Raw genomic sequence first — 16995 nt, 5'->3', positions numbered from 1 at the left:
TGTGTGTGTGTGTGTGTGCGCGCGCGCGCGCACGCGCATGGGAGGGTTATCTGCATGTGTGTGTGCAGGAACAGGTGCACACGCATGTGAACAGAAACAGAAGGAAGGTGTCGAGTGAGCACCGGGGATGTGGACAAACACTGCCACGACCAGCTTTGTATTTGTGTGCCAGGATTCCAAGCCAGGTCCTCATGCTTATACAGCAAATACCCCTCCCCAGACAGCCATCTCTCCGGCATCTCTATTTATTTCACTCTTTCAAAATTATTATTCATTTTTATTTAAATTAAAAACAATCTTATTTTACATATCAATCCCAGTTTCCTCTCCCTCCCATCCTCCCCCCTCCCCCCCCTGCCCCGACTCCCCATCCCACTCCCTATCAACTCCCCATGGCCTCCGATGGGGGATCATCAAAGTCTGTCACATCATTTGGGCCCTCCCCCATGTATCTAGGCTGAGAGAGTATCCCTCCATAGGGAATGGGCTCCCAAAGCCCATTCGTGCACTAGACATAAATACTGGTTCCACTGCCAGAGGCCCCATAGACTGCCCAAGCCCCCCAACTGACACCCACGTTCAGGGTGCCTGGTTCCATCCTATGCTGGCTACAGCTGTCAGACTGGGGTCCGTGCGCTTCCACTTGCTCAGCTGTTTCTGTGGGTTTCCCCAGAATGGTCTTGACCCCTTTGTTCATCTCCTCCCTCTCTACAACTGGTATTGGGGACTCCAAGAAACTTGAGTTAATGAGTCATACCTGATAATATTTATTACATTAAAAATAGAACTGAAAAACTATATCAATTCATTAAAAAAAAAAAAACAGTAAATCCATGCTGCTGTAAAGATGGCTCAGTGGACAAGAACATTTGATGCTCTTTCAGATGACCAGTTAGTTCCCAGCACCCACACCAGCGAGCTCAGAACAGACTATAACTACAGCTCCAGGTGACCTGATGCCCTCTTTTGCCTCTTTGGGCACCCACACACATGCAAACATGTGCAAACAGATACATACATACAAATAAAAATCTTTTTAAAACAATAAATTCTGATTCTGCCTTCAGCCCATAGCCCATATGCCATAAAACATGTAGAAAATTACATATTCTTATGAGAGACTGAAAGCAGAAAAGGTCAATTCTATCATAGTGCCATCTTGAAAACCAGTAAGGCCTTAAGAGTCCTCTGAAATGCTCTCCTGGATCCCCAAACATACTACAGTTACTTCCTTTTTCGTTTCTTTCTTTTTTTTTTTTTTCTTCTTTGTTTGTTTTTTGAGACAGGGTTTCTCTGTGTAGCCCTGGCTGTTCTTGAACTCTCTTTGTAGACCAGGCTAGCCTCGAACTCAGAGATCTGCCTGACTCTGCTTCCTGAATGCTGGGGTTAAAGGTGTGTGCCACCACTGCCTGGCCAGTTACTACCCTTAAAGCAGCATTTTCATGAAAATAGCATTCTAATGGATGTGATAGAGGAAAATACCTGACATCTCCCTCCTGCTTACACACATGTGTACACATATGTGCACACTCACACACACACGCCTGTACATACAACAGATGGTAGACCACAACACCACATGCACATATACACAAAATAAAATTATATGTGTATCTTTATATGTGTATATGTGTGGGTTGCAGAACTGAAAAAAAGGATTCGTGGCAGGGAGGAAGACTATTGAGCTGGGTGGGAACTAGAAAAGGCAATAGAATACATGTGACAGAGAGCAAAAGTGGGAGTCAGATGGGAGGCTTAGAGCGTGGAGGGGGGGCAGTGGGGCAGCCAGAGGTGTAAGAACAGAGTACAATGATTCATGTATGAAAATACCATGATGAAACGCATTCTTTTGCATGCTAACCTAACAAATTAATTTAAAAGGAGGTCAGGTGGCTAAATAAGTATGTGCAAATATCCAACTTCACTTAGCAAAGAAATAAATAAAAGGGAGAATAACTCACTTATGAGATTTTTCCAGTTCTCACATTATGAAATTAAGTGGTGCTAATACACTTTCTCACGCATTTTCCCCAGTGCCATTAGATGCCCTAAAAATGTATAAATGCTGTGCCAAGGAAGTCCTACCATTATGACTTTATTGCAGAGCAAACCAATGGGAAATCTCTGATAGGATGTATGGGTGCTTACTCAGACAGCCTCGTTTGGAATGCCAAAGCTAGGAACAGAACTTTGTGTAGTAAAAAAAAAAGAATGACTTTCAAAAACGGTGTCTCCACACCCAGAATGATGCAGCCCTACCCATGAGTTCTGGTCAGTGGATCTGAGAAGTGAGTTTAAAATGGAGGCTACAGTCTCATTTATTCAAAATGATAGGATTTTAAAAGTAAAACCAGTGCATATTAACATGTATGTACAGGCACATTACAAAACGCATCAGAGAGACAGTGGGTCACTGGGTAATGGCAGTTTTCTGTTTGTCTTTTATTTTAACTTCTGCATTAGGTCTGGATTAATTGGGTGATAAATGTAATGTTTAAAATACTTCAAGGTGAAAGCTGGCTAGAGCAATACATGCCTCTAGACCTCCCTACTCAAGAGGGTTAGACCGAAGGATCACAAGTTCAAGCATAGCCTGGGCAACATAGCAGAACTCCATCTCAACAGCAAATATAGATGAACAAATCTCACTCTTCCAAGGTGGGAAATTAAGAGAACTGGTAGTAAAGAAAGGGGGAGGGTACCCTGATCAGTAAGAGGGCACCATTTCTCAGGGCCCCTCGGGAGCTGAAAGAGCCTATGTGTGTGTGCCTCACCTGAGCCGTCAAAACCAGTTGGAGGTAGCAGAGCTGTGGTAACTGACCTTGGCAATTGGTTAAAGCCACAGGGAATGATAGTTGTAATACTACTAAGCAGTTATTGTTTGTTAGGCTCCTCTAGATGACCATATGGAGTTATCTTTCTTAATCCCCATAGCAACCCAGCCAGATCCCAGGAGCTAACATCTACTGGAGGCCTCCACAGCTTGGGTAACTTGCCTGATCTACTGTACTGTGATGGAGCCAGAATGAGGCCCAGGTGCTGTGACACTGGACCATGGCCACCAGTCACACCAGCTGCCCATTTAACATGCAGTATTCTTTTTGCCCAATTTTTTTTTTTTTTTTTTTTTGCTCTGAAGCAAATTGTAGGGTGTGATCATTTTAGGTTATCAATCAAGTCAAAAAGTTGCCATTCAGTGAAAAAAAATGCTATGGGTTTTCAGATCACCTGATAGTCAAAGGACAAGAAAGACGTTTGTGCTGCTATGTACTTTGTCAGGGTCCAAAGACTTTCAGCAAATGGGAGTCACAGTGAAGTGTGAGTCCAAGTATGCTGGGGTACTTGCAAATGATGGCCTCCTGCCCCAGCTTTCTCTCATGCAGGCGGGCGAAACACTGAATTTAGAAAATTAAATGATTCTGAAAATCCTCTGTTAAACTAGCTTAGCTTACTAAACGCCACTTCAACAGAAAGAGGGAGCCTCAGACTCAGTTCCTCAAATCCTTGGCTGCCCCTCCCCTTGACAAAGGAGCAGCCGGAAGAACCTGTGTCCCCATGTTCCTGCTGTCAGCTGTTGCCTCGTGTGACTGTACAAACCTATAGCAGGATACATGAATGAGCTAAAAGGTTGAAATAGAGTGTTCAGGCTTTGCCTATTAGCAAAACACTTCGTGGGTTGTTTTTCCATAGTGGCCAAAGCATCGTTGCCATGACATGCCTTTTGCGTACAAAATAAACAGAGATCAAAAATGTAATCTTTGCAATTCAAGTATTAGGACCATCACATATTCATGCCACAAGTTTAATACATTTCTACTTACCATGTAATATTTAAGCCATATGGCTATTTTTTCAGATTGACCTGTGATTTCTCAGTGAATATTTTTTATGAGAGAAGAGTAATTGCAGTTCATTGCCTGGAAAGGGAAAATTGATATTAGTTGAAATAAACCTTGTCTGGATATGGTTTGAGAGAACCAGTTTTCATAACTGAAGTTTAAGAAATAGAAGGTTATATATAAATGCATCAGCAAATGTGTATGGCAGGGACTGATGAATCTGTTCAAAACAAAGGAAACCACACAGGGGGTGATGTCTTTTCTGTCTTTGGGTTTGGGTCATTCATTCTCTCTTGGCATTCAAGAGGGAGTGGTGCTGGCAGGATGGGCCTGCCAGACAGACTATGGAAGGTTATCTTCCCAGTTGATATGTGTTTCTGTCACCGCTCTCGGCTTACTTAACTGTTAATCTGTTTTCTACGGGGGCTCAAAATCACAGTGGGCTCCCTGGCCGGAATTTGAGATGAGACCTTGGATTTAATTACAATCAAAACAGACTGGGTTGGTCATTTATCTTGATTGAAAAGACCACACTTCAGTGGAATCAGTCTCACTGGAGGGACAGTTAGGTCAGGCTCATCAAGTGTCACACAGACAAGTGGCCCAAGCCATCCCACCACTAAGGATGCTGAGCTCTGCAACCTCCTTGCTACCCTCTGACCCTCTCAGCGGCTCATTATTTTTTTTGCCTTGGAATTATGTTTTCCACACTGAGTTTTTCTCTCCAATCCTCCATTTGAAAAGTTAAAACAAACTTCTTTGTGAATTGACATGATATGTATTTCTGAGAAATATTAAGGATTAAACTTGGATTTTATGATAAAGTCCTCATTCTAAAAAAGTCTGCTTTTGTACCTTTTCTTGGAACTGCACTGTGACTTCAGTGTCTCTTCATGCTTTGTCACGTGACCCCAGTGAAGGAGAGAAGCTGCATTGTAATTTTTGCATCCTGAGGGACTTTTCATACAGCTTTGGTTTGAATGCAGATCCACCTCCCGGCTTCCCCTTGAATTGGGCAACTCAGTTTTCATCCATAAGGAGTGGAATAGCTGTCCACTTACTCTGACTTTCCCTGGAAACACAGGGCAGGGTTTTGCTTAGGTATATTCATTCCCTGAGCTCTGGGGGCCCATGCCTTCCCTCCACACTCAGGGTCTCACTGCAACAATGTAGTGTGTAGTGCAGAACTGTCTCAGGAGCTAACTACAGAGTCCTTTCAGGACACCAGAGGTGTTGTCCTTTAGCCTTCCTGCCTTCCTTCGAATGCTTCTCTGCACGCCCCGTTCCCCACCTCCCACCCCGCCCTCTCATCTCTCATTACGTGGCTGCAAGCTCTTCAGAAACCCAAGGAAGAGAACTTCCAGTTCTCAGAGAATAAATTTAGACATTAACATTGTGACAGCCCTGAAGGAGGAAAAGTTTGTGCCCAGCCATCTTACCAGTTTCAGTTTCTGTAAAGAACAGTTTCTATTACTGGGCACAGTGTCCTATGTGGCCTAGACATGACCAAGAACTGCCTTTAAAATTATAGAGTCTAAAAGAAACTCAGAATTTTTCTGGACTGAATTATCTCATGCTTGCTAGATTATAAAACTTATTTGTATGAGATTCCTGTGTGTGCAAATGTGTTTATCTTCACATCTATGTGCGTTTCTTGTGCTTCTTCTTTGACTTCTTTTCTTCTGTTTGTTTTGTCCTATTCTAGTTTGTTTGGTTTTGTTTTATCTTATTTTATAATTATTCTTTAGATGCCTGTTTGTTTTCTAAGGGGAAATAGAAGGGTTTGGAGTTGCATGGGCAGAAAGAATCTCAGAGTAGTTAGGGGAGAAGATACCATAATTAGCGAATGCTGTATGAAAAAAAAAAATGTTTGTTTTGTTTTGTGTTTCAAGACAGGGTTTCTCTCTTGTAGCACTGGCTGTCCTGGAACTAGCCCTTTAGACTAGGTTGACCTCAAACTCACAGAGATTTGCCTGCCGCTGCTTCTAGAGTGCTGGGATTAAAGGTGTGAACCACTGCCCAGCTTGAGAGATATCTATTTTCAATAAAAGAAAAATAGAGAAAAAATTACCTATACTTGTTAAATAGTGGAAACAGCCAGGCCTTGCCCTACCAGCAGTCCATGCACTTGCTCTAAGGTAGAGTCGTAGGCATCTGTGTTTTATCGTTTCAACAAGCACACCCAGGAATTCTCAGGATGAAGCACATTGTAGAACCCTGGCTTCTTATAACCACTGACCCTAAAGTCAAAGAAATTTCCAGATTAATCAGCCTCGCTGAGCCGCTCCACGGGCAAGAATGCCAGCCCAGTAGTTCGCTCTGCGTATTACACGACCTGTGTGTTGTTTTCCAGCCACCCATCCTATCCACAGATCCGTACCCATTTCTTGGGGGCTGTTGTGGAAGTAGAATGAGAGATGCTTTGTGAACTGTAAAGCTTCGTAAACTACAAGCAGGCACTAAATGGCTAGCCCACGATGTCAGCTCCCGACTTGTGCTACGTAGTTCCTGGTCACTCTTAAGTGCTTTGTTGAAATGCTCTGAGTTTGTTTCTGCCCACTAGAAACTGCCTGTTGATTCTGAAGGATAAGAAAGAGCCCTGCTTCTCTGGTTAGTTCCTGGCCAATTTCAAAGCCCACACCTTTGCTTTTCCTCTGGTTAGCGCTCCAATGGACCCACTGAGTACCCGCAGTCTCACCAGAGTGGAGACTCACTGAGTTATCTCTCTGCAGGTGTGAAATTGAGGCAACCCTTGAGAGGCTGAAGAAACTAGAGCGAGACCTCAGCTTTAAAGAGCAGGAGCTCAAAGAACGGGAGAGACGCTTGAAGATGTGGGAGCAGAAGCTGACCGAACAGTCCAACACCCCGGTGAGTACGCCACCTAGTGGTTTCTTGCAGCACTCCGACGCCTGGCTGAGCATGGCCGCAGGGCTAATCTCCCCACCTCCTCAGGCTCTTCCCTGCCCTGCTCCTGAGAATTAAAGGCCTGCATTGGTAGTAAGGAGTATAAAACACCAAAACGTCACATATTTAAAGGGAAAAAACCTATTTAAGAGAAAAATCCCTCCTCTGGACCTTTCTTTAAGAACTGCTGTTCCCTCGGTGCATTCGTTTGTTCAGGTTACTAGAATAAAATCTAATGTGTTTTTGGACCATCTGTTAGGTCCTTAGAACACTGTTGGAAGGCTGCCGTTCGGCATTGCACTTAGAGGCCATCAGTAATTAATAACTGCAACTGCAAGGCAGCCAGGAATATTTGGGTGTGTCAGAACTTAACCACATTTTCTTTCTAAGATTGAGCTGGCCCGCTGACAGTGATGGCGAGCATTAATATTCCTTATTAATTTAGTGCTGTGATTATGAGCAGCATAAATGGGGAAAGGACTTCTCCTGGGACAGGAAACTGGCTTGCTCTACCTCTAGGAAGACCCTTGTTCTTTCCCAAGTCCAGAGGAGCCCTGGCTCTTTATCTTCTAACCATCCTTTTATCATTCTTCTAGATTTTAAATAAGGGTTACTTTTCAGGAGGCAAGAAAAGCACAGGATTGGTTTGTCTAGAATTTTCAGTAGGCAATGTCTATCCACTTCAAATCACAAGAACTGAGAGATTAAAAATAGTTATTGACAAATAGGTCAAGAAGAAGGTTAAATGCCCTTCTCTTTGTGTTCCTCAAAGACCTTTTCTATCTAGATAAATCCTAGCCTCCATTGAGCAGCCTAAGACAGATTGTAATGTCTTCCCATGTCTAAAGAATAGGAGAATCTGTCTCTACTTCAATTCCTATGGAGAAGCAATCTGATGCCCCTAACCCCTAAAAAGGAGAGTGCCTCTTAATGTTACAGATTTACCCTTTTCAAAAAAATGCCTTTGGTAATCCCAGGAATGCCAGGTTAGAATTGAATTGCTGTACATAGGACTGTCATGAGATAGTAAAAAGGTACCTCACTTTTGTTAGTGAGTCCCGTGAATTTAACCAGACTCTCAAGGAAGGGGTAAAGGGGTGAGTTTCCTGTTCAGAACGGGATGGTGCCAGCTGGATGCAGCACCCAGGACTGGTGAAAGAGCCCTGCTTATCAGGAGCAGGTGGGAGCAGGAGCAAGAATGCAGCCTTGTCCCTAGAGCCCTGCGCTGAAGGCTGAGGGCTGTTTTGTTTTGCTTTTTAAGTGCATTGAAACCTTAACTGTAAAGCACCGCATGGCTTGACTCCCTCTAAATGCAGTATTGTCAGGAAAACTTTCAACCGCCTATTAGAGTGTGCTTTAGAACCTTGCCTTGGCTTATTGGCATCAGTTTTGCTAAGAAATTATGGGCTGCCTTGCACATATTATTGCTGCTGATAACACAGTTGTGGATTAAAGAATAAAACCCTACGGGTGCTTAGTAGGTTGTATCTTGCGTTTTAACTCCAGAAAACTTAAAGCCAGTGCTTTGCGGGTGGGCCACCAGCTAACAATGGACAGCATGGCGCACAATCTCCGCGAAGTTCCTCCCTTTTTACTTATGAGGCCCAAGTTTTTCCTTTGTTTATAATTCTTGCTTTCAACGTCTAGAGCTGGTGTTTCTAAGGGAAAGGAGTTTGAGCTCAGGTATCTGATGAACAGCTGTTTTCTTTTATCCTCACTTCAGTCTCTAGTGGGCTTTAAACTTGACTGCTGAGAACAAGAGAAATCTTTTTAAAAGAGGCAAAACTGGGCTTTTTTACAGGTAGCATCACCTTAAATATAACAGTCTAACCTTTGCACAACTGCATAAATACGATCAAATTGATTTCGGGTATACTATGTTCCTTCCTAAAACTGAGACGCTGAAGATGTTGGAAACATGAGTTCTCCGTGCGTAAATAGGGATGATGCTTATGTCTAATTATTGTTGCAGCTTGCTGTAAAAAATTTAGAGATGAAGCATTTTTTGAGAAATATTCATGGAGTTCTTTAGAGGCGAACACAATGTGAGAAGAAACCTCGGCAATAATAAATAAGCAGCGAAGAATCCCTTAGAGCTTCTATCAGTCGAAAACCAGCTTGAGAATAGGAGAAGGCTGGTCATAGGGGGTGAGGCCCTGCCCCACAAGTAAAGACCTGAGGCTGGCTGGACCACATGACCTTGACACGGAGCCCACAGTGATAAATTCTCTCCTGATGGAATGAGCTGGTTTTTGAAAACGGAGCTCCGACAGTAACTTGAATTAGAAGACTGGGCCATCATGGTGACTCTGTGGCTAAATGTACTTGCCACTGCAAGCCTGACAACCCAAGATGATTCCCTGGAACCCACAGGGGTAGGAGAGAACTGAGCCCCAAAATTGTCCTCTTACCTCCACGCATGCACCTGTGGCATTCGTGTGCCTGCGACAATAGTGGATAAGTTTTTAAGTTCTTAAAATTAAAAAAAAATGGTACTATTTGGTGCCTTCACACTCAGAATGTTAAGTTTATCCTAGAATTTCATTATCTATGCATTATCGTAAGTTCACACATATGAAGCCATGTGCAAAGTATGAACCTTTGTTTGCTCAGTTCTCAAAAGATGATATGAAAACGTCATTTTTTATGTTCTGACAGTTTTACCATAAAAGAAATAGAACCAGACATTATGAATTAGGTTGGCTGTTGAAAGTAATTACATAAGAAAAAAAAAAAACATCACCACTGTGACAACATGAGAAAGAACTCATAAATGGGAGTTCCGTTGAAAGGAGACTTGGGTACTTGTGGCTACAGTAAGGAGACAATTTAAGTGAATCCTAGGCAGTGCCCCCCCCATTTCCACATATTCAGTAATTGGCCTAAAGGTTAGAGACAGGATCCAGAATTTATTCCCAGGTGAGTTATATATGAACTTGAATAAATTAAACAGTGTGAGATCTAGCTGGAGTCTGGTAATAAAAGGAAGCAGGCAAAGTGGCCTCAGAGTGTGCTCAAGGCACTAGCCTTGGAAGAAAGGCAGAGTCACCGAACTCCCCAGCCGGACAGACACACAGCCTAACTGCTTCTGCCCTTCCTCTGAGCTCTCCCTTGGGACCGGGTTTCTGAATTTTTTAACTTGAGATTTAAACTCTACTTCATTTCTTCTTTTTTTAATTAATACAGTGGTTAATCAAATGTTTCTATATGGAAGTGAAACTGGGGAAAGTTAAGAGACATCGAAAACTCTATTTTGTTTTAAGCAAAGCAAGGACCAAAAACTGATCCCTACCTGTTCATTTTGAATTTGGCTCACTGTGGTGCTTTGCAGGCTTTCAGATATGATTTACTCTGTCATTGATAAAGTATGGCCAATACACTGGCACCAAATCTGCCATTTAGGACGCCCTCATCATTCCCCTCCTGTGTAGTACCAACTGATGTTGTGGTGTCTGTCCCCTGATTTAAATTGGTACTAATTTCTCTTTTCACTTCTGTCCTTTCTCCCCCTCTGATAGCTTCTCTTGCCTCTTGCTGCAAGAATGTCTGAGGAGTCTTACTTTGAATCTAAGACAGAGGAGTCAAACAGTGCAGAGGTGTCATGCCAGATCACAGCAACAAGTAACGGGGAGGGCCATGGCATGAACCCAAGTCTGCAGGCCATGATGCTCCTGGGCTTTGGGGATGTCTTCTCAATGAACAAAGCAGGAGCTGTGCTGCATTCTGGGATGCAGATAAACATGCAAGCCAAGCAGAATTCATCCAAAACCACATCAAAGAGGAGGGGGAAGAAGGTCAACATGGCCCTGGGGTTCAGTGATTTTGACTTGTCGGAAGGTGATGATGATGATGGTGATGATGGTGAGGAGGAAGGGAATGATGTGGATAATAACAGTGACTGACAGCAGAAAGTAATAAAACTGAAATGTTTTTTTTTTTTTTAATGGAAGAAATGTATTATCTCAGTCTGTGCAAACAGCAGCATAGGGAGGCAAGCACCGAGTACTGCATCTTAGGCCATGCTCACCGAGGGCGGTTTCCTCATCAGTGTGACTTTACTTCTGCACTTAGAAAAGTGCAGCACGGGAATTAAGCTAAAGGCATATTTATTAGCAAGTGTGGTGCCTGGTTATAGAAACGTGCGATTACATACGTACCATGTTCTTAAATGACATTTGGGCCTTTCCGCTTTCAGGTACATACTTGGTAGTTTGTATTTGACTATTTTATTCCTTTCACTCACTCGGTTGGGAAAATGTCCATTTGGAACAAATGCTACTCCTGACTCCGCTAAGGTTCTTCCTTGTACAGTACATTGTAATGGTGGAGGTGATGGATTTCTATAAAATACAGCCACACTAAAAAAGAAAAAAAAAAAGCCTGAGATGAAAGGAGATTATTTAAAAGAAAATGCTTCTTCAGAAATACCTAAACACCAAGAATTTACAAACCAAATAGCACACAGCTTGTCAAAGTAAAACCTCGATGGTGTTCACTAGTGACATTTGAAGAGGAAATCCTCTGGGTTTGAAGCAAGCTAGCTTGCATCCCCCATGCTGGGTGGAAGCACTCTAACATGAACACACTGTCACCCTAGGCTTAGCTTGTAGTGCTTTGCACAGAAACAGAGAAACGGGATGGGTCTAGGCATGAGCAAGCTGAGCACTCACCTGCTCTGTACTTCCAATGAAGGCACTCTGTTTCTGTTTCCCAGAGATACATATAATAATATTAGATTTTAATCTATGTGTAGGAAAAATAAACACTATAAATAGGGAAGAAAGTTATCCTTCTTAGGCACAAGTGTGTTCTGAACAGGTCTTTCTGTTAAATGTAGCTATACAGTGTTGCCCCCACACACACACCTTCTTTACTTTTCACTGAGCTCTGTGATGTTGGTTTGAGAAATCGATTCAGGTGCTACTTATTATGAAGGCCAGGCTACCCAGAGACACTCTCAGAAGACTAGCTTATATGTCAAAACCTATTTACGCTATAAACGCCTATAAAATTACAACTAGATAAAGGCAAAAGAAGACAAAACTCGTCAGCCTAACTCACACATAGTGTTATTCAATGAAAACGAACTAGTTTTCATGGGCCTTTTTTGTTTAGAAGCTCTGACATCAGGTGGGTGTGTTGGCTCGTGTCCATAATCCTGGCACTTGGAAGCTGAGGCAGAAGGACAGTAAGTTTAGTAACAGCCTGATCGAGCTACAAAGCAAGACTCTGTCCCAAGAAAGGATTAGGTGTCATCTACTAGTGCTTCTAATTATGTTTGGCTATGAAGTCTTTGGGAATCTGAGATGGGATATGCTTCTAATCCTCAGTGAGAATTGAAATATGCTACCAAAAATGAAAAGCATACACTCCAACTTTATTTGGGGAGAAATAAGGAGTGCAGTGTTCTGGGTGTCTGTTTGATGTGCAGTCGTGGGTAGACGATTTAATCTCAGAGCCCGTTTACCCTTCATTATCATGATGGGAATGCTAATCTACTTCAAAGAAAAAGAATCAGAAGAAAGTGTATGACCGTGTAGCATAGCGCCAGGCCATGGCAGGTGCCACTTAACACTACCTAGAGTTCATTGCCAAGTCAGAGACACGAGAAATAAGTGGGTTCAGTAACCTCCTGCAACACTAAACTGTCTATTGCAAGTCATGCTTACTCAGAAGCATAAAGTTAAAAGTAGATAGCCTTCAGGAAATATAAAGAGAGCAAATTTTAGGATGTAAAATATGCAAACAGATTTAATTCAGTTGCTCTTGGAACCTGTGTGCTGTGGCCAGGTCCACCTGTGCTGGGTGTTTACAGACTGGTACAGTCTGCCTGAGAAGATGACTCCCCCTCATGCCGGTCCTGCTGTAATCTGCTGCACATATATATTCTAGATATGTAGCCAGGCCACTCAAACAACATCTTGGAGGGGGGCAAAAGTTGATACCTAGCAACCTCTGATTTCCCAGCATGCTGTGAGTACCTGACAGAGACAATGGCAGGTACAGGCTCTTAAAGCCTCTTACACATCTGCCCAGGCAAATGTAAAGTCTTTTGTTCAACAGGTGTTCTCTGGGACCCTGGTGTCTAGCGAGTTCTCAAGAATAGCTAGATGACAGCGCCTGTACTCGTGGTGCATGCGTGCTAATGAGCAGGAGTGAGCAGTCAGTGAAGCTTGTATCATAGAATGTTAGGATTTTAAGTGCATGATGGAGATTGGAGGAAGGGAGAGGAGGCTGGTGGGAGAGGTCTTCTAAGTGTGGTCAGAAAAGGCCCTGCTGATGGATAACATTTGCACAAAGCAGAGGGTAGTGAAGGGAGCTCTGCGAGAGGTGAGTTCTGCCCTAGATGGAAGAACATACACACACACACACACACACACACACACACACACACACACACACACACACACACACACACACACACACACACGCTAATCAGGAGTTGGTTTAGAACATATAAATGGCATGGAAATCATGTTTTTTCCCTAAATTAATACCTAAATCCATATTCTATATAAAAATGCATTAAAAGTCAGCCAGATAGTGCCACTAGGGAAAAGTTGCTGGATTCTATACCCAGACCTAGGTTTACCATTACCAGGCATATTTCTCCCGTGTCTTAGCTGCTGCCTTTTTCTCCACCAATATTGCAGCCATGCTCATAGATCAGTACTGAGTCATGGAGAAACCACGGGACTTGGGATAGAGCCTCGTTGGAGAGCTTACAAATGCTCTGTCTGGAACTACATAATATACCATTGGCTATTTTAATTCTCTTCCAAATTAATCTCTAGCTAGTGGCTTAGAAATGTTCAAACATGCCGAGCATGGTAGTGCACACCTTTAATCCCAGCACCCAGGAGGCAGAGGTAGGAGAATCTCTGTGAGTTTAAGACTAGCCTGGTCTATAAAGTGGGTTCCAGGACAGCCAGGGATGTTTCACAGAGAAACTGTCTGGGGGGGATGGGTGGAGGAAATGCTCAAACATACCTGAAATCTGACTCATATAAACAGGATCCTATGGAGTTCTCACACCATCTGTAAATGTCACTAGAAAGCTTTAGGTTCAATTCATTGTATTTAAAAAAATGTCTATTAGTCACATGCAGAATTTCTAATGATGCTAATGTAGGTCTAACTCACTTCTTAGGTCAGGTTTGAAATGACAAACTGTCAGTGTTAGATTTTATTCCAATGGCATGACCTACAAAGGAACACAATTCAGAATTTAAAGAAGTCCCCAAAAATGTAAAGGTTCAGATCGAGAATTAGAACTCTAGATTGTGGTGATAATTGTCAGCCAGACGGCTCAATACCTCACCTTTACCCTTCTCTGAGCATGGAAAATTTGAGGACACCAACTGTAGGTCTCAGCTGAGGGGAATTGTCACCTTGACTAGCCTGCTTACAGCCCTGCCTGGTGGCATCCTGCTTGCCAAGGACAGTCCCATCTTGCAAAATCCCCACAGCATTGCCCTGTCCCCACTGTGGTTTGTTAAGTCTCCACTTCTGCTATTCCAGCTCTAGTTTTCCCCCAAACAAAATTACCCAAGCCTTTTCAGAGCGATAATGACACCTCCTGCATTTTAGGAAGTTGTAGCTTTTTCTCAGAACCCTGTTTGTGGAAATGATTTCTTCTCCCCCCCATGGTTGCTGGTAGGAACGCTATGAAATAACTGCATCCACCTGGGGGAGGGGCACTGACCCGTTAAGGTGACTCCGCAATAGCACAGCGCTGGTGAAGAGACCATCATTCTGCAGTCATTTAAAGGGAATTTTTTTTCTAATCTTTTTTTTTTTAAAGCAAAATCACATTTTTATTGTTTCACAAATCGCCAATAGGAGAAGGTTGAAAGCACATGGCATACTTCTTTAGATGTCCTGAAAATACTGAGGACTGCTTTGGGTTTGTTATTTGTTGTTGTTGTTTTTTGTTTTTTAAACCAGTAACTTAAAAAAAAAAAAAAAGCAGTGAATTTGTTAGACTTTTAACACCAGCTGAGGTAATACTTGATCCCCATTAAAATCAAAGGGGGTATTCAGGAGAGACCCGGAGCCATTTCCCTTCAAGTTACTATGTATGTATATAACTCCAGTTTTCATTAGAGTGCTAAGCATTTTATGAAAGATGGTTTTAAAACCTAGTGAGTTAAATATTGATACTTTAAAAAACGATTTTGTCACACTAGACTTGGACAGCCTTGTGAAACCAGTCGAGTCCCACTATACCACAGACACACAGTTGAGCATAAATCTTTCTGTAATCAGGCACCGTCTGCTGCTTTCGAGAAAGACCATTTTCCTGTGTAGACTATAAGCACTGTCTCAGAGGCTCCATCCTGCCTCACATAGCGTAGCCTGACAGACAGCTCTAGGTACAGCATTCTGTGATTAAAAAATGAAGGTCTATCAGGAAATTGGGGACAGGCCATGTTTTCTCAGACTCCAACCTTGTGGGCACTCTGTTGCTTGTGTGAGAAACTTTCTGGCATGCAGTTAGTTATTTCAAACTAGAGTTCAGGCACTGAGGCAACTGTTTTATAGCATGTGAGGAATTCTCTTAATTCCCACACTACACACTGCTTTTGCACTCTAAAAAACTGCTATTAGAAAATATTTCTATCCTTTGAGTGTGGGCTTTTAATAGGAGGCATCATCACTGTGTTTTCATAGCAGTCTTCTCCCTTGCACTCTATTGCAATGTTATTCTGAGCAAGTCTTATGCCAAATGCCATGTATAATGTTTGTATGGATGATTAAACTGCGCTCCTGTGTGGTAAGACTGTTTAGTTGCCGACTTCATAATTGGGATTTGATATCCCAGCACGGAGTCCACGATGTATTCAGAAATCCAAGTTGGTGTCATACATTTCATTCTGATGTGAACTTTTCTCTGCTTTCCTTTGTTCTAAGACTCCATTTTGCAATAAACGTTTTGACAGTAAACCCCTTTGTTATGTGTCGCTGTGTACATAAGATCTTTGTTAGACCGGATTCCTAACATCCTTTGAAGAAATCAGTGTCACACACATGCACATGAGTGCTAGCTTTTCTCTCCTGAAGTCTGTTGGAGTATAAATAATGAATTACTAAAGTGATGGGGCAGTCATGAGGGATTTTTTTTTATCCCCAAAGAAAACAGAAAGGCTTAGAACTCTTCTACAGCAGATGCACTGATATGTTAACAGGGTACAGAAACCGTGAAGGCGATGGTGAGCCTCTGTGTGGCTGGAGATCATTAACTCTTAGCCCCTGTCTTGCCCAATTCAAACCGTCTTGCAGCAGCGCCTGGTCCCAGCCCTCCTCTCACTGATCTTTGCAAGCATCTGCAGACTCCTGCTGGAGGGAGCATCAGGCAAAGCTCAGGTCTTCCCTTTGGCATAACCTTGATGAGCTGGCCACAGCGCAGCAAGAACTCCACTGTCCTTCCCACATTAAAACTGAAGGTGTGCTTATTTCATTTATACTCTTTATTCAAGAAATGCTTATTCCTCAGTTTCGTTAGCACATGTGGAAAGTATATAAAAGTCAAAACACCACACACACATACATGGGCATACACAACATCACATCCGCACATGCCCTGACATCCTGCAGAGACCAGCCTCAACGCAGGGCAATACTTCTATATGGTATCTCAATGTCTCTTACTTTACGTTTGTATCCATGGTGGACAAAAGGGGTGGCATGTTTCTGCAGCTGTATGCAGCTGCCCTGCGAAGAAGTAAAGCTTGTCATGTGTTTCTTTGATTGAGATCAACTTCAGATGAGCTTCCTTGGGTCCCTCGTCCACACTATTAAAGTGAGCATGCTGGGTGACTCCTTCATAGTGCGTGTGTAGAGGGTATGTGGAAAATACTACTGACTCAAGCCTTTGCTGTATGTCCTTGCAACCTATATGTAGTATCCAGAGTCTGCACATTCATGTTTAAAATAATAAAACCTGCTCTGCTGCACTCAGAATTGGCTTCCTTCTCTTTTTCCTCCAACACAATTTCACCTCATCCTGTGCTCCAATTAAGTGAGCATGTCATACCCACTCCTGTGGCCAGTATCTATCTAGTTGTTCTTCCTTGCCTTCTCTTTTTCCCCAGGGCCTGCCATCCCCAGCTCAAGCCACTTTCCCTGACATATGCTGTGGTACATCGGTCTTTGTATGCCTATCAGCACTGAGTAGACTACCAAACAATTTGGCAACTGAATAATGCATCCTTCATTCTATAATTTTATTCATTCTATAAGTTAGTATGAT

At 42.8% G+C, this 16995-nt stretch overlaps 1 protein-coding gene across 2 annotated transcripts in view; it reads left to right on the top strand.

Moving 5' to 3' along the window:
- Map3k20 (mitogen-activated protein kinase kinase kinase 20) overlaps positions 1–16995 on the top strand; it is a 154546-nt gene that overhangs the window by 103340 nt on the left and 34211 nt on the right. Inside the window, exons 11-12 of one of the 2 annotated variants that reach the window (XM_027420184.2) lie at positions 6572–6707; positions 10262–15689. In XM_027420184.2, coding sequence (XP_027275985.1) covers positions 6572–6707; positions 10262–10645 — 520 coding nt within the window. In that variant the 3' untranslated portion in view covers positions 10646–15689. Of the gene's footprint in view, positions 1–6571; positions 6708–10261; positions 15690–16995 lie in introns of those variants that run through there. The other variant, XM_027420180.2, reaches the window with a different exon arrangement.

Source organism: Cricetulus griseus, chromosome 6 (assembly GCF_003668045.3).
Source record: "Cricetulus griseus strain 17A/GY chromosome 6, alternate assembly CriGri-PICRH-1.0, whole genome shotgun sequence".
Taxonomy (NCBI): Eukaryota; Metazoa; Chordata; class Mammalia; order Rodentia; family Cricetidae; genus Cricetulus; species Cricetulus griseus.
The sequence above is the reverse complement of the archived record's forward strand: the minus strand, read 5'-3'. Positions and strand labels throughout refer to the sequence as shown.